The sequence below is a fragment of the Pipistrellus hanaki genome, assembly GCF_964339955.1.
Source record: "Pipistrellus hanaki genome assembly, chromosome: 2".
Classification (NCBI taxonomy): domain Eukaryota; kingdom Metazoa; phylum Chordata; class Mammalia; order Chiroptera; family Vespertilionidae; genus Pipistrellus; species Pipistrellus hanaki.
Window position 1 is genome coordinate 199513417 of NC_140504.1, and position 25345 is coordinate 199538761.

Here is a 25345-nt window from a genome sequence, read left to right on the forward strand (position 1 = left end):
CCCCCCAGGGGGACAGGCTGAGTGCTTGGGCCCGCCCTGCACCCAGCCTCACCTCTGCTGTGGCTGTGGCTGTGGGTGGGGTCAGGTGTCACAGCCTGGGTGCCTCTGGAGAACCCCTCCCCTTTCCTGACCCACATCTGAGCCAAGCCAGGCGGGGGCGGGGCCACAGGAGTCCTGGGGGCACGTTTATTGGCTACTTGCTGGGGTGGGCGGGGCAGGTGAGGGGGGTGGGCTGGGCTGGGGCTGGGGCTCCCGGTCAGTCAGCCTCCCCAGGCCCGGCGGCGGCTCCTACTGCACCAGCACGAAGGACTCTCCGGTCATCACGGCCACGAACCCTGGCGGCAGAGGGACAGGTCAGCACCCGCCTGCCCGGCCGCGGGCTGCCAGGCCCCACCGCCCCCCTCACCCTCGTAGTCGATGGTGCCGTCCCCGTCCTTGTCGGCCTCCTTCATCATCTGCCCGGCCTCCGCCTCATTGAGGGGCTCGCCCGCGTTCGTGAGCGTGTACCTGCGGGCCCCGAACCCGGCGATGAGTGGCGGGGCAGGGCCCCTCGAACCCGGCGATGAGTGGCGGGGCAGGGCCCCTCGAACCCGGCGATGAGTGGCAGCCGCGGGAGGGCCCCCCCCCCCCCCCCCCCCCCGCCCCGAACCCTGGCTGAGTGGCAGCCGCAGGCAGCGCCCCTCCCGGCCCGGCCTACTTGAGCGTGTCCCAGTCGATGTAGCCCCTGCCCTCCTTGTCGAAGACCTGGAAGGCGGCCCTCAGCTCGCCCTCCTGGTTCTGCGCCTTCTCCCAGTAGACGCCCATCAGGGCCAGGAAGCCGTCGCAGTTGAAGAAGCCTTTGTCTGCGGGGAGCGGGGTGAGGGCCCGGGGGGGCCACCCGCCCCCCTCACAGCCGCCCAGGCCTGCCCCGGCCCCGCCCGCCTCACTGTCGCGGTCAACGTCCTTGGCCATGGAGGCCAGCTTTGCTCTTGGTGGGGCTGATGCCCAGCAGGCTCATGAGCCGCTCCAGCTCGGCCGTCCTCACCTGCCTGTTGCCTTCCTCGTCGAACATCTCGAAGATGCCCTTATACTCCTTGACCTGCTCGGGGGTCAGGCGCTCCGTCTGCGGGGACGGGGGACACGCCGCCAGCTTCACGGGGCCTCTGCCCCTCCGTCCTGGGAGGTTTGAGGCCCCAGGACACAGACTCCCCTCAGAGTGTGTGGTTTAGAAAGGAGGCCCAGCCCTGGCCAGTGTGGCTCAGTGGATAGAGCATCAGCCTGCTGACCAAAGGGTCCCCAGGTTCAATTCCGGTCAAGGGCACGTGCCGTAATGGGAGGCTCCTCCCCGGCCCTGGTCAGGGCTCGTGCGGGAGGCAACCAATTGATGTGTTTCTGTCTTTCCCTCTCCCTTCCACTCTCCCTAGGAACCAGTGGAAAATATCCTCAGGTGAGGATTAAAAAAATAATAAACCATTAACATAAAAAGGACGCCCCAGCCCAGAGCAGCTCCCGGACAAGGGGGGAAGTGGTGGGTCTGGAGAGATGGGCGTGGCTCCAGGCAGCTTGGGGGAGGCCCTGGGTGGGGCCAGCGCACAGGTCAGCACCTGCGGGAGCAGGGGCTGCAGCGGGGCCACAGCAGGGGCACAGTGAGACCCGGTGAAGGGCACCTGGACTGGCGTGGGGAGGAGCCTGGCCAGGGCGGAGGCTGGGGAGGAAGGAAAGGGGATTCCGGCCGCACACAGACGTGGTTGATGGCCGCGCCGGTCCCGGCCCCGCCGGCCTGCCACCCCCATGGCGGCTTTCCGAAAGGGTGGCTCGGTCTGGGCCCCCGACTGCCCTCTCCCAGCCTCACTGGCTTCTTCCTCCATCAGATCCCACCGTCCCTGCGCCCGGGGGCTCCGTCCATCACTGCCCCCAGCACTGCCCCAGCCCGCTCCCCGCCCAGCAGCCCTGACTCTGCCCGACGGCCCCACCACGTCTGCGGCCGGCCCGGAGGACGCTGTGCGGGTCACAGGGCGGCGGCGGCGGCGGCGGAGCACAGGCCGAGGTGGCCCGTTTATCTGGCCTGGCTGCCTGGGGTCCCTGGGGCCCAGGGTCCAGATCCTTTTATGGCCAGGAGGTCCTGCTGCCTATTTCGGGACGGGCTTGGCCCTTCCCTGCCTGGCCCCGTCCTGGCTCTCCTCGGCCCGGGGCATCCCCTCAGCCTGGAGCCCCCCTCAGGCCCTGGGTCCCAGCCAAGGCCTCCCCCGCCGAGGCAGGACCCTCACAGTGGCTGTTGTCACCTATTTGTGAGGGTTCCTGTTGGGTGTCCACCCCGGTCAGCATCCCCCTCGTGCCTGGAGGGCCTACACCTGGGCAGTGCCAGCGCCTGGCAGGTGCTGTAAACATGGGGAGGGCAGGCAGGCCTCTCCCGCTCCCCCATTCCCTCCCTCCCGCGCGTGTGCAGCAGGGCTGAGGCCCCCGCCCCGGAGGCTGCCTCCTGTGGCCGGGGGAAGGGCCAGGACACAGGACCGGGGCCAGACCGGCCACCGGGAGGCCAGGCCAGGTCTCCTCCGGGCTCACGGGGCTATTCTGGGCTTTTCGTGAAACCTGACCTCCTTTCCACACAGAGCTGCAGAGCCGGCTCCCGAGGGAGCCAGGAGCCAGGCTACTCGGTGACGAGCTGTCACAGCTGCACACACACCTGCACACACAGGCTCAGCCTGAGACACAGGCACCCGCCCGCCCGCCTCCCAGTGCCTCAGCCCTGTCCCCCGGCCCCTGTCCCCCCTCAAATGAGCACGAGACCTGTGAAGGGGGGTCCTTCCACCCCCTCCAGCCCCTGCCCCCAGGGAGAGCCCCGGACAGCCCCCTTAGTTCCCCTCACTGTCCCCCTCCCACCTGGTGTGTGGTCCCCAGAGTCTCACATGCACACCCATGCACACACACACACACGCACTACACACGCACACACGTGCGCGCACGCACACGCACACACACCTGCCCCAGCCTGGAGCCGCCTGATGAGTCTGAGCAGGTGAGCCAGGCCCCGTCTTCCCTTCCCCCATGCTCCCCACGCTGGCTCCAGCCTCCAGCTTCCCGCCGAGGCCAGGCCAGCTGCTGAGGCCACAGGATTTGTGCTGACGGGACAGGACGGCCGTGGCGGGCGCAGGTCCCGGGTGGGCAGGGCTGGGAGCCAGTCCCCGTGCTGAGAGGATGCCCCCCTCACTCCTGTGAGAACCCCAAACCACAGGAATCAGAACTCCACATCCACATGTCCACACACTGCCTGTGGGCGCCAGGGCAGGGACGCAGGGGCAGGGGTGTGGGCGAGGAGAAGACACGTGGGGCCACATCACCTCACTCCAGCGGGGCCTGGGCCCGGACGTTGGTCCAGCTCCATGCGTCTAGATCTCGCTGTGCAGGACTTTCTCACCTGCTCATCGGTTCCGTGGTGACGTTTCCATAAAACATTACCCCACAAAGGGAAGGGACACTGAACGTAGTTACATGCCACGATATTTTTATTTTCTTTTCAGAGAGCAAGGAAGGGAGAGGGAGAAAGAGAAAGGTCCATGCAGGAGCATAACGTCGATTGGCTGCCTCCTGCACACCCCCTGCTGGGGGTCACACCTGCAACCTGGGCATGTGCCCTGACCAGGAATCGAACCAGTGACATTTAGTGCACCAGACAAGGCCCAACCAACTGAGCCATACCAGCCAAGACAACAATCTTTTTTATTATTATTATTATTATTGATTAAAAAAAAACAACCACGTAGCCCTGGCTGGTGTGCTGAGTGGTTAGAGCGACGGCCTGAGGACCAAAGGGTCTTAGGTTCCATTTCCAGTCAAGGGCATGCACCTGGGGAGCAGGCTCGATCCCAGGCCTGGAAGGCTCTAGGGGCCCATTTGGAAGGCAACCAAACGCTGTGTCTCACAATCTCACATGGGTGTCTCTCTCTCTCTCACCCTCTCCTCCTTCCCTCCCACTCTCTCTATAAAAATCAGTAAAAAATTTATCCCGGGGTGAGGATTAACAACTACCAAAGAACACGCCCTCTAACGTGTACCCTCCTGACCACTCCCGCGTGCACAGCCCAGGGACTTGAAGCACCCTCTATCCACTGAGCCACACCGGCCAGGGCCACCAGATTTTTTTTTATTATTATAGGGACTTGGCTCACGTGGCTGTGGCGTCTAAGAGATTCCAGGACCTGCGGCTGCGAGCAGGAGGCCCAGAGAGCAGGCCTGAGAGCCCAGAGCGCACAGTCCGAAGGCAGGAGAGGGGCTCCCGGCTCAGCTGGAGGTGGGGGGGCCTCCAGAGCCGGCCAAGCTCCGCCATCCGTCTGCAGAGGCAAAGGCGGGTGTCCTCACCCACACCCGCCCTCCTCCCTGGGCCCACCTTCACCGACACCTGACCCTGACCTGATCCTTCCCCTGACCTGCCCCTGACCTGCCCCTGCCCCTGACCTGCCCCTTGGCCCTGCCCCTGACCTGCCCCTGCCCCTGCCCCTGCCCCTGCCCCGGCCCATCGTAGGGTCCTGCCCTGTCATCCCCTGTCATTAGGTCTCAGGTTTTGCACGGCTCTCGGCCCCGCCCCCACGCTCGCTAGACCCCGCCCCTCTCCCTATCGGCCACACCCTCTCCTCCCATTGGCCCCGCCCCACGCTCGTAGACTCCGCCCCCTCTCTCTCTGCCCCCCCCCTCCGTCTGTTGGCACCGCCCCGTCAATCAACCCTAACCCGGAAGCGGCGCCGGGCGGCCACTCCGCGCGTGGGCACCAGGCGGCGCTCGCGGGCCGCGGGAGGCCGGCGGGGCGGGGCGGGGCGGGGCGGGGCGGGGCGGGGCCCGCAGTTCCGGTCTGCGGCGGGAGCTCGGCCGCCCGCGGACGGAGCTGGGCGGGGCTTCCGTCCGGAGTCCACCGCCCGGGCCTCGGCTCCGAGCCCCGCCCTCCGAGCCGCGCTCGGCCCCACCGCCCCGAGGACCCGGAGCGGGAGCCACTGGCCCGCAGAGAAGCCCCGGGGCGACCCCGCTGTGCGGACCGGTGGGGGCAGGACCCGGCCGGCTGCCTTCGGCGGCTGCGCTGCAGGGGCCCCGCCGGGCGCGCTGAGACCCCGCCGCCGGCCCGGGCCCTGGCCCCTTGCTCCCCCGCGGGCTCCGGCTTAAGGCTTAATGTCCCGGTGGCTCTTCCTTGCCTTCCTGGATCTCCTGTGAATGTGGCACAGCAGGTCCTGTGTACGGAAGCTGAGATCCCAAATGCATCCAGAGCCTCAGGCCTGCCTGCCCCGCGGCCCAGGGGCAGGAGCCTGGAGGGCTGTCCTGCCTGTGCGCAGGGCCTGGCCTCGGGCAGCACCCCGGGCCCGTGGTGGGCAGGGCCAGGAGGCAGAGGCGGGCACCATGGCCCAGGCCTCAGATCTGACACCACCCCAACCCAGGCCACAGCCCCAGGGGCTGCCGGAGGCCATGGGGCCACTCAGAAGTCTGACCTGGCAGGCTCAGCCGCCCCAGGGGGACCCTGGGCAGGTGAGCCCAGAGAATAGCAGACACAGACAGTCCCAGGCTGACGTCAGAGAGCTGCCGGCCTGGCTCCAGGCAGCACCCTTGGGCCCCAACCACTGGTTTTGAAAACACTCTGCCCGCAGGCCCAGCCACCCTGGAGGGACCAGTGTGCTTTGAGCTCCACCAGCACCGGCTGCCTGGGGTTCCAGCCCACCTCGTCCTTCCCCTGCAGGCCTCCTGCCCGCAGAGCCTCTGGCTCCGAAACCGCCCCTTCCAGCCGCACCCTCTCGGGGCCCTCGGCCCCCTCCTGCCTGCTTGGGATTGCTCCTCCCAGCACACCTTGCATCATCTCCCCGGGGCGGGCTGGGCCTCAGGGGCAGGATCCCAGGCAAACAGCCCTCCGACCGGAGCACAGGGAGCTGAGGGCCAGAGGGAGGTCCCTGTGGAGGAGCACAGGGAGCTGAGGGCCAGAGGGAGGTCCCTGTGGAGGCCCTGCGGGACCGAACCCCGGGACTGGGGACGGGCACGCTGCAGGGTGCACTGGGGCCTGGGGATTTGCTGTCTTCTCCAACCCCCAGCACTTGCTGTGGCCCCCACCTGACTCCCTGGTGGCCTAGGGCAGAGGGGCAGGGAGCACAGGAGGGACCCAGGGACCCTCCCATAGCTGTTCCCCACCCCACCCCCGCCCACACCAGAACCCAGGCGCCCCCTCAGCCCCCTGGCACCCACCTCCACTTCCTCCACTTCCGAAGGTGGAAGGTGGGTGGAAGTGCTGAGCTGCCCGAGGTCCTGACAGGCTGCAGTCCGGACGGGGCAAAGGGCAGAGGAAGGCGGCTCAGGAGGCAGAGGGTCCCGGTCACCTGCCTTGCCCGGGGGTGGGGGAGGGGAGGAGGAGACCCCGGGCTGAAGTGTTCCTGGGGTTCAGCGGAAGTAAGGGACCTCCGAGGGATGGGACTCGGGGCCTCCAGGAGCGAGACCCCAGGAGTGCGACCCCTTGCAACACCTGTGCCACCAGCAGCCAGCACAGCCACTGTGCCCAGAGCCCCTCCAGGCTGTGCCGGGGGGAGGCGGTCTCTGCTCTGCAGACAAAACCCGGCCCGGTGCTAGGAAGGCTCTGGGTGGAAGGTGGCAGCCTGTGGGTGAGTAGGGGCTTGGCGAGGGGCGCCTGGGGGAGGAGCACGGGGGCGGAGGTGAGGGACAGGAGGGGCCCCTCCTTCTTCCTTCCGAGGCACCCCCAGGCCCAGCACTCCAGGCCTAGCCCTGTCCTGCCTCCTGGCCCCGTTACGCGTGCCCCTCCGTCCAGCCCTGGACCTCGTGCTGGTCCCTGCAGCCCTGGCCCCGTGACCCTGTGGGGGTTCAGAACCAGCCACCCCAAGACGTGCCTCAGTGATGTGGACCTAGAAAACATCCGTGCCTCGGCCCTGGCTGGGTAGCCAGCTGGTTAGAGCATCACCCCGCAGGCCAGGGCAGCTCTGGCTCCCCTGGCAGGCTGCCTGCGGGAATCAGCCAGCGATGGCCCAGTGAGTGGGACAAGCATCATGTCTGTCTGTTTCCGTCTCTCCTCCCCCCACCCTTTCCTTTCTCTCTAAAAATCAATCCATCAATAAAAAATCTCCCCCCCAAAAAAGAAAAATGTTCAAGTCTCTAGATAATCTTTATTTATTTTTACTTTTAGTCCTCACCCAAAGATACGTTTATTGATTTGAGAGAGAGAGGTTCCCTCCTGTTTGTACCTCAAACCCGCCCCCTCACGGAGCCACACCAGCCAGGTGGGAGTTTTTATGAGTTTATTTGAACCCAACTGACAGCGATTGCCGGGGAAGCGAATTCTCAGAGGATGGAGAAGAAGCTCTGGAGTGTGAGTGCTCCGGCTGGTTTTCTACATCCCGGGGAATCTCGAGGGGCCCTGAACAGCCAAACGGCCTCGAAAGAGAACGCGGCTGGAGGCCCGACGCTTCCTGATTAAACGGGGGGGGGGGGGGGGGCGCGCACTGCGCACCCCACACAGATGTAACTGAAAATGGACCGGAGACCCAGAGGTAAGACCGGAGGCTATAAAACTCAGGAGAAAATAAAGGAGCATGTCTCCACAGAATTAGATCTGACAACGGCTCTTTAGCTGTAACACCGAATCCATACGCAACACAGAAACGAAAAAGAGGTAAATGGGACTTCCTCCGAATTAAAGGTCTGTGCCCAAGGACACTATCAATGGAGAGGGAAAAACAACGGGCAGAACAGGAGAAAAGTGTTTGCAAATCACGTATCTGACACCGGTCTAGTGCCCCGAATACGCAAGAGCCCTCACAGCCCCACAACCACCACAATCAAAAACAAACTCAGCCTCATCAGCGTGTCTCAGTGGCTGAGCCAGGAGGTCCAGGTTCGATTCCCGATTCCCAGTCAGGGCATGTGCCTGGGGTGTGAGCTTGAGCCCCAGTGGGCCGGGGTGGGGGTGGGGGGCAGGTAGAAGAAGCAGCCGATCAATGATTCTCTCCCATCATTGATGTTTCTATCTCTCCCTTCCTCTCTGAAATAAAATATATTTTTTTATTTTTATATATTTTTAAAAATATATTTTATTGGTTTTTTTACAGAGAGGAAGAGAGCGAGATAGAGAGTTAGAAACATCGATGATAGAGAATCATCGATCAGCTGCCTCTTGCACACCCCCTACTGGGGATGTGCCCACAACCAAGGTAAATACCCTTGACCGGAATCGAACCTGGGACCTTTCAGTCCGCAGGCCGACGCTCTATCCACTGAGCCAAACCAGTTTTGGCTAAAATATTGTTTTAAAAGGCAGACAGTAATAAGTGCTGGTAAGAACTGGGAGCCATCAGACCCGTGTGTGGCTGCTGGGGGGTAAACCAGCAGGACTGCCGTGGAAGACGGTGCGGCAGTTCCTGAGGTCAGAGCTGTCCAAAGACCCCACCATCCCACCCCTGAACACATGCTCAAAAGGACGGAAAACAGACGTTCATTGTGGAGGGCGGCTACAGCGTTCAGACAGGTTCAAGCCCCGGACTGATGACAGAACACGATCCTCTCGTGGCAAAGCCATGTGCAAGTCCCAGCACAATTACAGTCAAAGGCTGTGGTTGTAAGCTGCCCTTAAGGTCCGAACCTGTGGTCCCAGGAGGCTGAGTGATGTGGGCTCGATAGAGTTCAGATGCACGTAACGGAGCGGATTGAAAACTCGGGAGAACTTCACCGCGCCCTTCTTTTGCCTCCTGGAATCTGGCTGTAAAATAAAGACGCAGCTTGCATTCGCTGGCGCTGTCTCTTCATCAGAGAGCAGCGTCCCGCCAAAACCGATGTGGCTCAGTGGATAGAGCGTCGGCCTGTGGACTGAAGGGTCCCGGGTTCGATTCCGGTCAAGGGCATGTACCTTGGTTGCGGGCACATTCCCAGTGGGGGGCGGGGGGTGCAAGAGGCAGCTGATCGATGTTTCTCTCTCATTGATGTTTCTAACTTTTTGTCCCTCTCCCTTCCTCTCTGAAGAAAGTCAATAAAATATATATATTAAAAGAGAGAGAGAGAGAGAGAGAGAGAGCAGCGTCCCGCCTAGCCCCAGCTTTATTCTCTTGTCTGTCTTTTCTAATCCTTATCACACACACCCTGCCCTTCAGGGTCACCCCTGGCCTTGCTGGCACAGCATAGTTCATAGCAGTTCTTTTTCTTTTTTTCTTTTTTTTTTTTTAATATATAATATTTTATTGATTTTTCTACAGAGAGGAAGGAAGAGGGATAGAGAGCCAGAAATGTCGATGAGAGAGAGACATGGACCAGCTGCCTCTTGCACACCCCTACCGGGGATGTGCCCGCAACCAACGTACATGCCCTTGACAGGAATCGAACCTGGGACCTTTCAGTCCGCAGACCGACGCTCTATCCACTGAGCCACACCGGTTTCGGCAGTTCATAGCAGCTCTAATCACAGTGGCCGAAAGGTAGAACAGCTCACGTGTTCGTCAGCCGGTGGCAGGTAAACCACCTTGCTAGGGGCGCGTGGGGGAGGAGCACTGGGGTGGAGGTGAGGGACAGAAACTCCTTTTTAAACCAGGAGTGAAGGTTTATATATCGTATATACAGATTGATTTCAGAGAGGAAGGGAGAGGGAGAGAGGAACATCAATGATGGGAGAGGATCGTTGATTGCCTGCCTCCTGCTCGCCCCACACTGGGGACTGAGCTCACAACCCAGGTGTGTGCCCTAACCGGGAATCAAAGCGTGACCCCCTGGTCCATAGGTCAACGCCCAACCACTGAGCCGCGCTGGCCGGGCAGCTGGGTCTTCCTGTTGGAGGTGACAGTCCCTGCGGGTCTGGCAGTTGGGAGAGCACCCGGGATGAAGGCTCAGAGGAAAGGGCCGTTCCTTCGGGACGCCCAGGGCCGGGGCGCCATGTGACAACACCAGTGGTGGGTGTGGCCAGACAGATGTGACCTGGGGGTGTGAGATGGCCCCGCCCCCGTGCCCCTGCCCTATGGACGCTGCTCCCCTGCCCTCAGGGAAGGCTGCTCTGCCCGGGGCTGCGGGCTGGACACGGCCCCTGTGGGGTCTTCGCATCAGGAGACCTCGGGCCGCTTCCTGGGGTGGGAGGGCAGTTCCAGGGCCGCCCCGAGTCTGTCCTTGAGCTGTCACTGTCCTGGGGGGCCTGAGAGGGCTCAGGGGGCCTGCGAGGCCCCTTGCCCGCTGGTGCCACAGGTGCACGCTGTGCTCCTGGCAGGTACTGGCCGTGGGAAACAGGGAACCTGCGGACAGGAGGCTTGGGAGCAGCAGGGCCGGGCACCAGAGGGGTCTCCAGGGCTCAGAGCCCAAGGCCTGGCCTGCACAGTGGCTGCCTCTCTCCTCCAGCTTGCCTGGCCCCTCATTTCTCTGGTGCATTGGTGAGAGTGTCTGTGTGTGCCCTTTCCTGCCCGCCCCCCGCCCCCCCCCCCACCCCCCCCCAGGCCTCTGAGTGTCTGCATGCACTTCCAGGGGCCCAGCCGCCCAGGCCCAGGCCCAGGCCCAGCCCAGGCCCAGGATGTGCCTCGGGCAGAGCCGCACTAGGCTGGGCTGGGGCTCTCCGGCCTGCAGGCAGCTGCGGGAAGCACAGGAACCATTGTGGCCTCCCTGCCAAGGAGCCGCCTGCGGACAGGAAATGGGGCTGGGTGGTGGGAGCACTGGCTGTCTCTGGGCACTCGGGATGCCCCCAGGCTGTGGTAAGGGTTGGGGCAGAGTGCAGGGCGCAGGCTGGAGCCTGCCCAGCCCTGTCCCTCCAGGCTCTGACCCAGCATCCGGTTTAGGGCCCAGAGGCCAGAGGCAGGGCGGGCCCGGAGGAGCCAGGAGCCTGGGCCTGTGCTGCCATGGTCCTGCTTTTAGCCAACAGGCAGAGGGGTCGGCCTCGCTACCCCGCCCTGCAGCCTGGGGACCGCATTTAGCTGTGGGAGCCGGGGTGTCCCGGGAGGGCCCTCCTCTGGCTCCTCCATCCCCCGCCGCCAGGACCGCACGGAGTCCGGCCTCCTGGGTCCACACGGGCCACTCCGGAGCCTCTGGGGCCCGTGGCTTCCAGGCAGGGGGTGACAGGAGGCAGCCACCACCCGCCAGGCAGAGAGAGAGAGAAGAGGAAGCACCATGGGAGGGGCTGGGAGCAGAGCCAAGCGGGAAGCCACATGGCCTCAGGGAACGCCTGGATCCAGCCACGCCTGATTCCCAACAACCGCGCACGGACTCCTTCCCGGGTCAGCTGCTTTAAGCTCCTGCCGCTTGCAGCCCGAGGGCCTGACCGCGCCTCCCGCTTGAGGCTGTGTCCTCCTCTGTCAGAGAGGCTGGTGCTCTCAGCCCAAGGCGCCCTCGTGCACGTGTGTCTGCAGCTCCCAAACCCATCGATGGGGCCGGCCTCGCCTCTCCATCATGAGGGATGTCCGGCTCCTGAGCAAAGGGGGTGACCAGGAGGGTGCCAGGCTCTGAGGTCAGGTCACAAGAGGCATGGGTGGGACTTGGGACAGGAAGCGGGGAGAGGGGCTGCTTCTGCGGCGGGGGAGGGGGAACAGGGGGGAGGGACAGGGGTCCTTCGGGGCGCTGGCAGCAGAGGCAATGCCAGCATCGTCCCCAGGGCTGGCCAGGCCGTCCGCCCGGCACACCAGCCTCCTGGGCCTTGATGCCCAACCTTGCTGGCCACACCCATCTTGGACCCTGCCTGGACCCCTCCGTGGGCTCTGAGACCACCAGCCCCCATCAGCTCCCCACCAGCGCCCACAGGGCTCCCCTCGCTCCCTCGCTGCCTGCTGCACCCGGGGCTCAGCTACGCCATCCTGACCCCGTTTGTCACCAGACCCTGTGCCTGGAAGCCGAGGGACTAATTATCGCGTCTGGATCACCTACATTCGCTCCCTCTCCCTCCTCCCTCTCCCTCCTCCCTGGTCCTCTGGGGCTCCAGGCAGGTCAGTCTCCTGCCTCACTTACTGGCAGCAGCGCCAGGCCCCACGTGGCGGAGCCAGACCTGGCCCCGCGGGACCCACAGACCCTGCAGGAGCCCCCTCGGCTCCCAGACCCTTTAAAGCCGGGCCGAGCGCCCAGGGAGGCGGGTGTCCTGCTTCTGTGCACAGATTGCTGGAGTAATTGACGTTTGAAGAGACCCAGTTCCCTGTTAGGCCGAGTCCCGCTGAGGAGCAGATGGGGTGGGGGTGGGGGGGCGTCTGAATTATGCATTTGGGCCCCCCAGGTTTTCTGTGAAGGCCTGGCTCTCAGCCCGGCACCCGAGCAGGCCCCCCCCCCCCCCCGCCCCGCCCCGCCCGGGGCCCTGCTCCGCCCTGCAGCTGCCGGTCGGCCTGGCCCTGGGTGGGACCTTGCCGGCCAGTGCAGCCGTGGGCTCGGGGCCACAGGCTGGTCTCTCAGCCACGTACGTCTCCCGAGGAAGGGCCTGAGGCGGGCAATCAGGAGCCTGGGTTCCTGCCGCCGGGCGGGGGCTCACCCCCATCCACCAGGGCCTGGGTGTACGCCCCGTGGAGGCGGGGCGCCCCGTGGAGGCGGGGCCGGGCAGCAGCTGGGGCCAAACTGCAGGAGGCCTGGGCGGGAGGGAGGGGAAGGGCAGGGAGAGCACGGGCCCCCACACGTGGCCTTCAGACCCTGAGGTCCTGTGGGTTCCTGAGAGCTGACCACACCCCAGCCACGTGCCCCAGAGCCAGAGGCCTTGAGCCTGGGAACTGGTGCGGGAAGGGGTGCCTGGGCCCTCAGGGCACAGCAGGGAAGGCTGAGGGCCTGGCTGCACAGGGAGGGATCTGGGAACAGGGACCTGGGCCCCTGCTCCGTCCCTCACCTTTGCCCCTCACCCCCGTCCAGAAACGCACGAAGGAGGACTTCCGTCCGAGGCCACAGGGCACGTCCAGGGAAGGTGCTGCCACACCTGGCCGACCTACAGATGAGCTGGGGTGCTGGGGCCGCCCCCGAAACCCTGGAACCCCCGGGGTGGGCAGTGGTCCAGGGTCCCTGCCCTGCAGCCCTGGTGCAACTGGGAAGAGCTGACGGGGAAAATGGTGGGGGCAGGAGAGCCTGGGCCGGCGGGCCTCTAAGAGCCCCTGATGCAGGCAGGCTGCAGCCTGGTACCCAGCACGGCCCTTGGGTGAGGGTTCTGAGGGTCCCCCCAGGCCTCCTTCTGTCCTCACAGACCCCGCACCCCTCTGGCTCCCCGGCCTGGTGGCCTCCACCCACATTCCCACTTGCTCCCTCCTCCTCCTCTGCCATCCCTTCTGCTAAGCGTGGTGGCCTCCGTGTGCAGGGAGCCGAGAGGACCCACCGCTCAGAGGGCACAGGGACCTGCAGGTTTGGGGGTGGCGATGGGAGGGCAGAGGCACCTGCAGGTTTGGGGGGGCATAGGAACTGCCAGCTTTACCCAGAGGAGTGATCAGTTGGTTCGGTTCTTGCTAGGCTGAGGAGGTGAGCCCCTCTGCAGGGGTGGGGACCCCGGAGGCTCTGTGGAGCCCCTGTGGGGGTGGGAGCAGGGTGTCGGAGGCCATGGGAAGTTGGCTACCTGGGGGTGGGGTGTGTGTGTGTGTGTGTGTGTGTGTGTACACATGTGCTCCCCAGTTCTGTCCACCGGCAGGGACCACAGGCAATGACACCCCAGGAGCACCGAGCACTCCCGGAGCCCCAATCCGGCCCTGAAGCACCAGGAGGAATCAGGGTTCCTTGGGGGAAATGGCTGACTTTAGGGCTGGAGCAGGGAAGGCCTGGGACAAGCCTGGAGGTCCTGAGCCAGGAGCCCAGGAAGGGCTACAAGATGGAGGGGTTGGTGGGCGAGCAGAAGGGAAGGCCCAGGGGGCGGCCGGCACCTGGAGAGCCTCCCCTATTGGGTGGGAAGGTCCAGGCTCCAGGCTGGACGGCAGGGCCACCCAGACACAGGCCCGGAGACAGGCGGGGAGTGGGGTGACGGCCGGAGGCTGTGGCCTGGGTGAGGGCCCCGCTGGGCGCTGGGCCGCTCGCAGGGGCTGAAGCCCGGCGGGCAGGGGTGGCGGGGCTGAGGCCTGGAGGTGGTGATGGGGCCGGGCTGCAGGCCTCGCGGTGCAGAGGCGGGTGGCGGGCATCGCTGGAACCGGGAGCCAGGAACCAGCCGAGGACGGGGGTGGCGGCGGTGGCTCCGGGCCGCAGGGCCATGCCCACCCCGGCCGCCCGCTGACTCTCAGCGCCAGTCCAGGCCGACCGCCCTGGCCCCCAGGTGGCCGCTCCCGCCGGCCCCCGCCCCGGCCCCGGCCCGGGGCCCGGGAGGCCGACCTCGGCCAGCTCCTGGGACCCACGGGCTGAGGGCGGCCGGGGCTGGGCGCATGCGGGGCAGGGTGCTGCGGGCGCCTGTGCGGTTGGGGGTTCGGGTGTTGGGGCGGGGCGGGGCGAGGCGGGACCAGACCCCCGCCCTGCGGCCCGCACCCCAGGCGGTCGGGGCGGGCGCGGCCCCTTTAATTGCCTCGCGCGCCGGCCGGGCAGGAGGAAGCTCGCGTGCGTGCGTGCGCGCGCCAGGGAAGAGGCCGGGCCGTGCGTGCGCGCGGCGTGCGCGGTGACGCGGCCGTGGGGTTTCCCGGGGCTGCGGACAGGGGCCGCCGCGCCCATCGATGGCTGGAGGCGTCTGAGGGCGGACGGAGGCGGCGGCGGCGGGCGCGGGCGCGGAGAGGAGCAGCCGCCCGGGGACGGACCGGACCTCGCCGCGCACCTGCCGCAGCGCCCGCGGGGCGGCTCGAGCGTGACCCTCCCGGAGCGGCGGCCGAGGCTGAGGCGCGGCGCGGGCGCAGCCGGCGGGACGAGCGCCGAGGTGAGCGCGGCGGCCCCCGCCCGGCCTGGCCCCGGCCCCGGCCCCGGCCCCGGCCCCGGCCCCGGCCCCGCTGCCGCTGCCCCTGCCCCGCGGCCGGACCCGGGCCTCCCCGCGGCGCCCGGCCGCCGCCCGCAGGCCCCCCGCCCCCACCCGCCGCGGCCGCTCTTCCTGCCGCGCCCGGGCGGGTCCGTGGGGCGGGGGCGGGGGCCTGCGGGCGGCGGCCGGGTCGGGGCGGGGGCCCGTATCCGGGGTCCCGGGGCCGGAGGTGGCCTGCGGGGCCGGGGTCTGGGCTCCAGGCCGGGGTTCGGGTCGGGGGAGCGGGGTCCGGGCTCGCGGTCCGGGTGCTGGGCCCCTGGGTCCCGGCGTCCGGCGGTCGGGGTCCGGGGTGGGTGCGGGGTCCCGTCGGGGTTCTGGGCGGGGCCTGGGCCGGGCCGGGCCGGGCCGGGCGGCACCGGGCTCCCGCGGGGCCGGAGAACAAAGGCGGCGGCGGGTTGCGGTGGGTGTGGGCGCCGGCCGCGGGGACGTGGGCACCGGACGCCTCTTCCGGCGGCTCCGGGCCGGACCGGGTTCGGTGACGGCGCGGTGCGGGGCGATGGGTGAGGCGGGGCCGCGGGGCCGCGGGGGCTGTGCGGCCGGGCTGTCGGTCGGCCCGTCCACCGGGAAGCGGGGGCAGCCCGTGGCGAGCCCGTCCTCGCCGCCTCCTGCCTCGCGCGGCGCGGGGCCTGCGTGCGGGGCGGCGGCGGCAGGCGGGCCGGGAGGGGACCGAGCGCGGGGCTGGCCGGGGTCCCCGCGGCCCCGCGCCCTGATGAATGGCCGGGCGTCCAGGCCCCGCGACAAGATGGCGCGGCCGCCGCCGCCTTTGTCCGCGCCGCGCGCGCCCGGACCCTCCGCGCCGGGTGTGGGGCCGCCGCGCGGGCCGGGCGCCGGGGCGGGAGCGGAGCCCGGGGGCCGGTGCCCCGCTGCCCGGCGGGCCTGGCCGGCCGCGGGCGCTGTGGGGGAGGGGCTGCCGGCCGGCCCCCCGCGGAGGCCGAGCCCCGGCCGGACCGGCCGCCCCCAGAGGACCGCGGGGCGCGGGGCGGGGGGGCGCCTGTGGCTGTGGTTTGGGGGTTTTTGTGTTTCTCACTTTGCTATCTACCCGGTAGCCTGATCCCAAAGATTTGGTCCTCCGGAGTCTCTTCTGAGATGACTGTTAACTAAGAAGATACGCCCGTTATTTTTTAGGATTAATTGCTTTGTGGGACATTCCAGGTCCTGGATAAGGTCTTCAGAGCATTCTCCTCGATCCGATTTCTGTAAGACTCTGTTTCCTAATTGGAAGCTGTCGCCTTTTTGGGGGGTGGGGATGGGGGCGGAGGGTTCTTTATCGGAAAGGAAGGTTTTTGTTTGAATTTCAGTAAGATCGATAGGGTCTATTCCGGGTCCTTCCGGATGGTGCTTACTGCTAAAGCCGAAGCGGACAGGCACTTCCCTTTTTGCTTCCTTACTTGTGGCCGGGGGACGGAGCCGGTGCCACCGACATGGAGATCGTGTGAGACCTCCCCCGGAGCTGGTGGCCGCCTGGCTGGATTTCACGGGAACACATAGAGCTGCCCGAGTGGGGGTCGCTGGGCGGGTGAGGCCACCCCGCTCGGCAGCCAGGCCCCTGTCCTTTGAGCCTCGCACCCTTAGTGCTGCTGGTTTCACCGCCTTTGCTGCCACCTCTTTCTTAGAAGGTGAGAGTTAGGAAAGCAAGGTGTGACCTGCCTGGCTCACTCGCAGTCCTCCCTGCGCTCAGGCGCCATGTCATCCGCTGGGATGGTCCGCACAGCCATGGACAGTCATCCCTCTGTGTGACACCTGGTTTACGCAGACACGTGTGCCCAGAGCCCTGACTTCGGGCTCAGTGGTTAGAGCATTGGCCCACCCACGGAAGGGTCTCAGGTTCAATTGCTGGTCAGGGGCATGGGCTGAATTTCAGGTTTTGATCCCTGGCCCTGACGGGCACCTGCGGGAGGCAACCAATCTCTGTGTCTCTCGCATGTCTCTCTGTCTCTCTTCCCCTCCTTCCCACTTCCTTTTAAAACCAGTGGTACATATATCCTCGGGCTGTGGCTCAGTAGTTGGACAGTGACCTGTGAGCCAGAAGGTCCCGGTTTGGTTCCAGGTCAGGCACATGCCTGGGTCGTGGGCTCGATCCCCAGTCAGGGGCATACGATGCATGATTCTTGCCAGTGATGTTTCTCTCCCTCTCCCTTCCTCTCTGAAGTCAATAAAATATATATATATATATATATATATATATATATATATGAAAACATTAAAAAAAAATAACCTCGGGTGAGGATTAACAAAACAAAAAAAGCAAAAACAAAAAGTGTGCCTGCAGAGGAAATTGTTCAGTCTGCACTTCTGCCTCAGAATTGACACTTTCTTCAATGAACACAGCCACCAGACCAAAACCATCCCTCTTGTACGATATCTGAGTTTACAGCAGACAAGTACTGAACAGAATGAACTTGAACGACTCCTTAATAAATATTTCTCTTGGTTTCATATCTTGAATTATTTCTGATTTTGATGGGAGTTGGAAGTAAGTTTCCTCAGATTTAATTAATCTCCGAAGAGATTCAAAAGATTGCCAAAGGCTGTAGAATATGGATGGAAATTTTTAAGAAATAAAACCTCTTCAAGGAAATCTTTTTCATGCCTAGTCACTTTATCTTTTACTCACTGATTTGATTGGAAAAGTTGTATTTTCTCCAGTATCTTGGGGAAGGTCTTCAGACTATCTTGGACTTACCCACTATAGTTGGCTCTGCAGCTAATACTTTAGTGACCGACGCTGATTTTACTTAGTGTGCAGCATCGGCATTTATACAGTTTCTTCATCGGATTGTTTTTCTCTGGCCAAAGGGTTTGGCTCCTGTGGGTCTCTGAATTGGATTAAATTCTTACTGGGTACACTCTCTGGCTTTTAGCATTAGTGGATTGGTAATAGATAGTCTCAATTTTATTATCTGGGCTTGCCCATATGGCATGCCCTATTATTCTGAAACCCCTATTTAGTGTAAGTCTGGTAAGGCATTGAGCCCAAGGTTGTAGAATTTTTTAGCCCTGGTGTAAATTCCGAGTTCAGGTTTACTTTTTTTTTTTTTAAAAAAATATATTTTTATTGATTTTTTACAGAGAGGAAGGGAGAGAGCTAGAGAGCTAGAAACGTCGATGAGAGAGAAAGACCGACCAGCTGCCTCTTGCACACCCCCTACTGGGGATGTGCTCACAACCAATGTACATGCCCCTGACCAGAATCGAACCTGGGACCCTTCAGTTCGCAGACCGACGCTCCACCGCTGAGCCAAACCGGTTTCGGCTAAAGCAATTCTTATTTAATTAATTTGTTTATTTGAGAAACCTTGATTTGTTGTTCCACCCATTTATGCATTCATTGGTTGATTCCTGATTGTGCCCTGACCTGGGGGTTGAAACTGAAAGTTTGGTGCATTGGGAGGACGCTCCAAACCACTGAACTCCCCAGCCAGGGCTGAGGCAATTCTCTTCTGTTTTTTAGTGTTTTTATTCATTGATTTCAGAGAGGAAGGAAGAGGGAGATTGAGCCTGCAACCTGGGTATATGCCCTACCCAGGAATCGAAGTGACCTCTGGTTCAGAGGGTGACACTCAACCACTGAGATACGCGGCCAGGCTAAGATAATTCTTAAGATATTATCCAGTTGAAACCGGTGTGGCTCAGTGGATAGAGCATTGGCCTGCAGACTGAAAGGTCCCAGGTTCGATTCCGGTCAAGGGCATGTACTCTAGTTGCGGGCACATCCCTAGTAGGGGGTATGCAAGAGGCAGCTAATCAATGTTTCTAACTCTATCCCTCTCTCCCTCTCTGTAAAAACGCAATAAAATATATATATTTTTAAAAAGATATTCACCCCTGGTGGGGTGCTTCGGTTGGTTGGAGCATTGTTCTTGTGCCAGAAAGGTTGCAGGTTCGATTCCTAGGCAGGGGAGGTAACTGATCTGTGTTTCTCTTACATCGATGTTTCTCTCCCTTCCTCGCTCTTTAAAATCAATAATAAAAAAAAGAAGCATATTCTCAGGTGAGGCTTAACAAAAAGAGATATTATCCAGCCAAAACCGGTTTGGCTCAGTGGATAGAGCATCGGCCTGCAGACTGAAGGGTCCCAGGTTCGATTCCTGTCAAAGGCATGTACCTTGGTTGCAGGCACATCCCCAGTGGGGGGTGTGCAGGAGGCGCAGCTGATTGATGTTTCTCTCTCATCGATGTTTCTAGCTTTCTATCCTTTTCCCTTCCTCTCTGTAAAAAATCAATAAAATTAAAAAAAGATATTATCCAGCTAAACCTATATTGCCTTTGATAAAAGGTTATTATGGTTTAATAATTAGCTGCTCCAAGCCTAATGGTGCTTTAACCTGTCAGGACTGGAATACTAAGGGCATTGGTTGAACATATTCTTGTTTACTTCTGGGTAATTGTGTGTTTATGTGTATCTATGTGTCTCCTGTCTCAGTCCTGTAGCAATTATAAAATGTATTCCCAGTGAGGATTATAGACACTGTAGTTAATAAACTACACTTCCTAATTAGACAAGAGAGTACAAAGCCTCTCCATTAGGTTTCTAAATCATTCTGAATTCTAGGGAGGGAGAGATCCACTCGTTTCTGCAAGGCCTGAGAGAGCCTGCGTTAGTACCCAGTTCTGTAACTTGCTGGTTTGGATGTGTTTTTAAAAGACATCTTTGTCTCCTCCTCTGTCAGTCGGCATACTGGCACCTCCTTCCTGGGTGGGCGTCATGTGTGAGCACTCAGACCGTGCCCGGTCCACGGTGCCCTGTCCAGCTTTCACTGTGGTAATGGAGCTGCTGCTGTGAGAAGACAGCTTCCTGGGAGACTGTGTTCTTTCTTCCTGAGGGCTCCAGCGGAGTGTTATTTCACGGGTGGATATATACGGCAGCTGTGCAAACCTTCTCTTCGTGGCCTCCCTTTCTCCCCGTCTTTGCTCACATCTTGTCTGAAAGGTTCCCTCCCTCTCTTCCTTCCTTCCCTCCCCTTCTTTCCTTTCCTTCCTGTCTCTCTGTCTCTGTCTCTCTTTCTCTCTTTCTTTCTTGCACAGCCACATTGCATTTTGTATGTGTTTTTTTAAACATGTATTTTTATTGATTTCAGAGTGGAAGGGAGAGGGAGAAACATCAGTGGTGAGAGAGGATCATTGATCGGCTGCCTCCTGCACGCCCCCTACTGGGGATGGAGCACACAACCCAGGCATGTGTCCTGACAGGAAATTGAACCTGGGACCCTTTAAGTTTGCAGGCTGACGCTTTATCCTCTGAGCCAAAGCAACTAGTGCTTGAAAGGCTTTCTTTACATTCTTAAGATAATCTTGATCCTCTAATTCATTTTGAAAATTAGTAAAATTATTTATTTTTACTGATTTCACTTCCCCCTGTATGATGCTGAATTTTTTTTGATTTTACAAACTTTTATGCATCTTTCTTTTTACTGCCCTAAGTCTTCCTCCATCACCATTCATTCCCCCTTTACCCTCTCCTCCGCTACCGCTTTTCCTCTGGTCGTCGCCAATGTTTGTCTTTGTGAGTTGTTTTTTGCTTAATTCCTTCACTTTTGTCACCTAGCCCCCAAACCTCTGACGGCTGTCAGTCTGTTCTCTGTCTCTATGAGTCTGTTTCTGTTTTGTTAGTTTATTTTGTTCATTAGATTCCACATATACATGAAATCATATGGTACTTGTCTTTCTCTGACTGGCTTACTTAGCATAATACTTTCCAAGCTCATCCAAGCTGTCGAAAAGGGTACGATTTCCTTCATTTTTATGACCGAGTAGTAGTCCACTGTGTGAATGTACCACAGCTTTTAATCCACTCATCTAATGCACTTGGGCTGCTTCCAATCTTGGCTATTGTAATTTTCTTAGCATTTCTTCACTTGACAACTAGTGACAAGATAACAAAATATTGTTCATGTATTCTCAATACCGTGACTGGAAGTTTGTTTAAGAAATGCTTATTCAGCAGGGTGGGCTGGAAGGGGTAAAGGAGGGGAAAAGAGGATATATGCAAAACTTCCAACAATGAAGCTTTAAAAACAAGGTTGCTCAGCACTTTCTCTGCTCACTGCTGAGGCTATAACTGCCATAGAAGGGGCGGCGCCCAGGCCTTACTGAGCTTGTTCGATGGGAGCCGGACACGCCGGCAGGAGGAAGGGCAAGGCCGTGGGTCACAGGCAGCTCACCTGGCTTGGCTCAGCGCTGACCTAGGAGAAGAGCTGAGGCCTGATGGCCACTCCGCTGGAGCCTGTCTGGCAGGTGGGGAGGCGGGGGGTGGGGTGGGGGGAAGAAGGCAGGAGGAAGGAGTGTTTCAGGCTGAGGATGAGGAGATGGTCTGAGTGTTTTCATGCAGCAGCCGGTTGGTTCCCTTCCCCCTTCCCTCCGGCAGCCAGAGCAGTGTGCAGTGTGCAGTGTGCAGGGTGATCCTGTCCGGCACCCAGAGCAGTGTGAGGGGTGATCCTGTCCGGCACCCAGAGCAGTGTGAGGGGTGATCCTCTCCGGCAGCCAGAGCAGTGTGCAGTGTGCAGGGTGATCCTCTCCGGCAGCCAGAGCAGTGTGAGGGGTGATCCTGTCTGACAACCAGAGCAGTGTGAGGGGTGATCCTGTCTGACAACCAGAGCAGTGTGCAGGGTGACCCTCTCTGGCACCCAGAGCAGTGTGCAGAGTGACCCTCTCTGGCACCCAGAGTAGTGTGCAGGGTGACCCTCTCCAGCACCCAGAGCAGTGTGAGGGGTGACTCTCTCCGGCACCCAGAGCAGCTTGCAGGGTGACCCTCTCCAGCACCCAGAGCAGTGTGAGGGGTGACTCTCTCCGGCACCCAGAGCAGTGTGCAGTGTGCAGGGTGACCCTCTCCAGCACCCAGAGCAGTGTGCAGGGTGACCCTCTCCGGCACCCAGAGCAGCTTGCAGGGTGACCCTCTCCGGCACCCAGAGCAGTGTGAGGGGTGACCCTCTCCGGCACCCAGAGCAGTGTGCAGTGTGCAGTGTGCAGGGTGATCCTGTCCGGCACCCAGAGCAGTGTGAGGGGTGACCCTCTCCGGCACCCAGAGCAGCGTGCAGGGTGACCCTCTCCGGCACCCAGAGCAGTGTGCAGGGGGTGATGGGCAGAGCGCCGTTCATCGAGCGGAGGAGAGCTCAGGGGGAGTTCTCGGGGGAGAGGGCGTGGTGTGACAGATCAGAGCCTTCCTGAGGGCTCTCTCGCTCGCTCTGAGGCCTGACGAGGGTTTGAAGGAGGAGATTGGCCTGATCAGGACCACCACGTGGTACCGGAGCGTGGCCCATGCCGTGCGGGTGTGGAGAGGAAGGGTCTCTGCCGGGCACAGCTGGTGGCAGAATGGAAGGTGAGGGAGGAGTAATGACCCCAGGGTTCTGTCCTGGGCATCGGTGGCTGTTTTGCATTTGGAGGGGAGATGACTGAGGAGGCGGTCCCACCCCATGCATCCGGGTGCATCCGTCCTTACACTTGCTCCTCCTCCCCCTGCCGAGTTCTCCCGAGGATCTTGTGGACAGACAGCCTCCTGGGGCAGCCTCATCTCATTCATCTCCACCATCTACCCTGCTTCCCAGCCCTTAGCTTGCTCTCGCTGCCACTTCTGAGCTCCATGAGGACAGGCCTTGCTTCACTGCAGTGGCCCAGCCCCGGAGGCAGGACGCACAGCAGGTAGTTGTGGAATCTGATTGGACGCTGGAGTGTGGTGCTCTGGAGGAGCCATGTGGTGGAGGAGTTGTCTATTCGGGTGGTGATTGACCTCTTGGGAGGAATCACTGCTTAGAGCAAGAAGTCTCAGAGTGTGGTGGGTGCATGCCTGGGGGCCGCAGGGGTGCAGGGGGTCCCAGTCCTCTCAGAGTCACATTAGGATGGTGATTGTGTCGATGGGAGGAGCACAGCTGTGAGTGAAAGGGCTGTTCTTTAGGCTGCTGTCAAACCAGGCACAGCAGTTACTGTAGTCGTAGGATTCTTCACCGCCAGGAACTTGTGGCAAAAAAATGTTCCGTGTCCTGATGAAGTAGTCAGAATTCTTGGAATTAACGGCAGCGAGTCCGTCCTCCTGCCTGCCTGGGAGATGGAGTGGGAAGTGGGCCCGAAGGAAGCACTGAAGCAGCGGAGTCTGGAGCCGCGCGTGTGCCCGGCTCAGAGTGGAGGGACAGCTGACAAGGTGATGGCTGTTTGCAGAGGCACTGGCAGGTATTTTCTTGAAAAAGAACAAAGCCACCAGGTCCTCACAGAGAATGACTAACTGTTGTTCGCGTGCTGAAATTGGAGCTTTCCAATGGAAATGAGGATTTTGGAAAGCATGATTCTGCTCCTGGGAGCTTACGAGCTTTCTTAGGAGGTAGGTGGGAATGGCAACGAAAGGCTTTCTTTAACATTACATAATGAAATGTGTCTACATTTGGAAGATCCGCTTAGCCAAGGGAACTGGTATTTCCCAAGTTGCCTGTGTGTGATGCCGCTCACTCACAAGCAGGTGAAGATCGTCGAGAGCACCAGAATGAGGGCCCACAGCGTGCCGAGTAGCCGAGCGAAGAAGTGACATGGTTAGGTTCAGGCAGGACTGCCGCTGGGGACATAGCGCTGCGGAGTTTGATGTAGTGTCCAGGGAGAACATCCACTGTGAAATGCGCCTGCCTTTTCCGACTCCCTGTCCGTGAGGCTGCATTTTCCTCGTGTACTTCAACCAGAACATGAGTGACAGGCCACACGCAGAAGCAGAAGTGGGTTCTGCTCTCCTCCGGAGGCCGGCAGAGTGGGCTGACGTAGTATTGCTGCTCTTCTCACCCAATTCTTTTTCTCGTTATTTTGTAAAATTGTCCTGTATGGTAACTTGTAACAGGCTTATTAGGCAATTTTAGAATGTCCCTCCATTCCTGATGTAGTGGTATCCAGAGATAAAGCCTGTGAACAAAAGCCCAGGGTCCTCAGCAGTTAAGGTAAAGGCCCGAGACCAAGCCATCTGAGTGGCTCTGATTGGAGAACGTGGTAGTTGACGTGAGGGCACGTCGAGGCCTCGCCAGGGTGCCTGCAGGGACCGGCCCCACAGCTGGAGATGCGCTCTGTGCAGTGCGGCTCCCCTCCCCCGGGCAGCTTTAGAGCTGCAGGACGGTGCCTTTCCTGGGAGAGGAACCCGAGTCTCTAAAGGTCGGAGACCTATTGGTGTAGCCTGAGAAGGCAGCAGCGGAAGGGCAGAGGAAGAGAAGCTCATGAAGCGGAATCAGAGGTTGGACGGATACCCGAGCGTAGGCCAGAGCCCACAGGCAGAGAGGCTTCCGGGGTGTTGGGGAGAGAATGGTCAGGGTAGCAAGTGTGGCTGAGAGTCAGAGCAGGCTGAGGAGTGTGGTGGTCATGGTTCCCCAGGGCGGCCAATCCACAGTGGGGCGCAGGAAGGCTGGGAAGGAAAGGGGTGCAGGGCAGGGCACGTGCCTTCGAAAGAGTCTCTGTTCTGCCTGCTCTCGCGTGGGACAGCCTGAGCTTTGTCAGTTGCTCAGAGAAAGGATCCTATGAAGGGGCAGGGGTACCTTCAGTACAGCGCTTCTTCCAGGCTCGGCTGTGCCAGGGCGCAGCTGGGGACGCCACGACCCCCGCCTGCCCTGCTGGGAGGAGTGTCAGCGCTCAGCTGGTGGGCCAGGCAGTGCGGAAAGGAGGCCAGTGGGCCGTGGAGACGGTGGGGCTTCATTTGAAAAGGGTGCTGGGAGCACTGGAGCAGAGGGCAGGAGGGAGGAGAGTGAGCCAGGGAGCAGTTCCGGGCAGAGAGAAGGCCCAGGCAGGGCTGTGCCTGGAGCTGATGCTGCTCCCCTCGGGGAGGCCGTGTGTAGAGTTGGGAGAGCACTTCGAGGTTTGCCTGTGGGAAGTGGTCCGTTCACACCGGGGCCCGCTAGCCTGCGTTCCCGTGGCGTTAGATGAACCTGCACTTCGGCCCGTTGTCCCAGTGCTGTTAGCTGGTGTGGGTGAGGTGCTTGCTGTGCCGGGCACCTTGGGGAGAACGTTGTGAGTTTCCTGTGGGGCGCACACATCAGCTCGGAGGCAGGTACCTTGGCTAGCCCCCTTTCACAGAGGCTAACTGGCAGGAAGATTAGGTAATTAGCGAGGTCACAGTCAGGAATCGTGGAACCCATGTTTGAACTTGAGTTGTTTGCCTCCAGAGCTTGTGCTCTTAATTATCACACAGGTGACCTTCTAGCATCAGCTGGCCTCTCCCTCCCCTTCCGTCTCCACTCTGTCTGCACCTGCCTGCTCCCTCTGTTACAGGAGTTGTCTTCTGCGCAGAACATACCTACCAACGTTCCACCTGTCCTTCCTCCTCAGGGGCCTCTTCCGCCCGCACACCGGCCCGGGCTTATATAACTTACCCCCCTCCCCCAATTGAACTCCCTGGACAGGCGCTCTTCCACTGCCCCAGTCCCTCCGTCTGTCTTGTTCTCATTCTGTGAGGCCCTTGTTCCTGTACCTCCTGAGACACCAACGTGGTTTTAGAAAGATGTCCTTTTCAATACAACTGTTGTCTCTGTTTTTATCTTCAGCTTTTGCATTTTAGTA

General features: G+C 61.2%; 2 protein-coding genes across 4 annotated transcripts in view; one reads left to right on the forward strand and one right to left on the reverse strand.

The window, feature by feature from the left end:
- Positions 1–178: 178 nt before the first annotated feature.
- CALML6 (calmodulin like 6) lies at positions 179–16551 on the reverse strand (the record flags this gene model as incomplete). The annotated part of the gene is given in 6 exon segments (XM_084871335.1): positions 179–335; positions 407–507; positions 698–842; positions 927–963; positions 965–1184; positions 16493–16551. Coding segments are annotated over 6 exon segments (609 nt in total). The 3' UTR covers positions 179–288.
- The window catches only part of GNB1 (G protein subunit beta 1), a 55077-nt gene continuing 43599 nt past the window's right edge, over positions 13868–25345 (forward strand). The window contains exon 1 of one of the 3 annotated variants that reach the window (XM_084873483.1): positions 13868–13891. The gene's annotated coding sequence lies outside the window, so the exon portion shown is untranslated. Of the gene's footprint in view, positions 13892–14489; positions 14741–25345 lie in introns of those variants that run through there. The other 2 variants (XM_084873482.1, XM_084873481.1) reach the window with 2 other exon arrangements.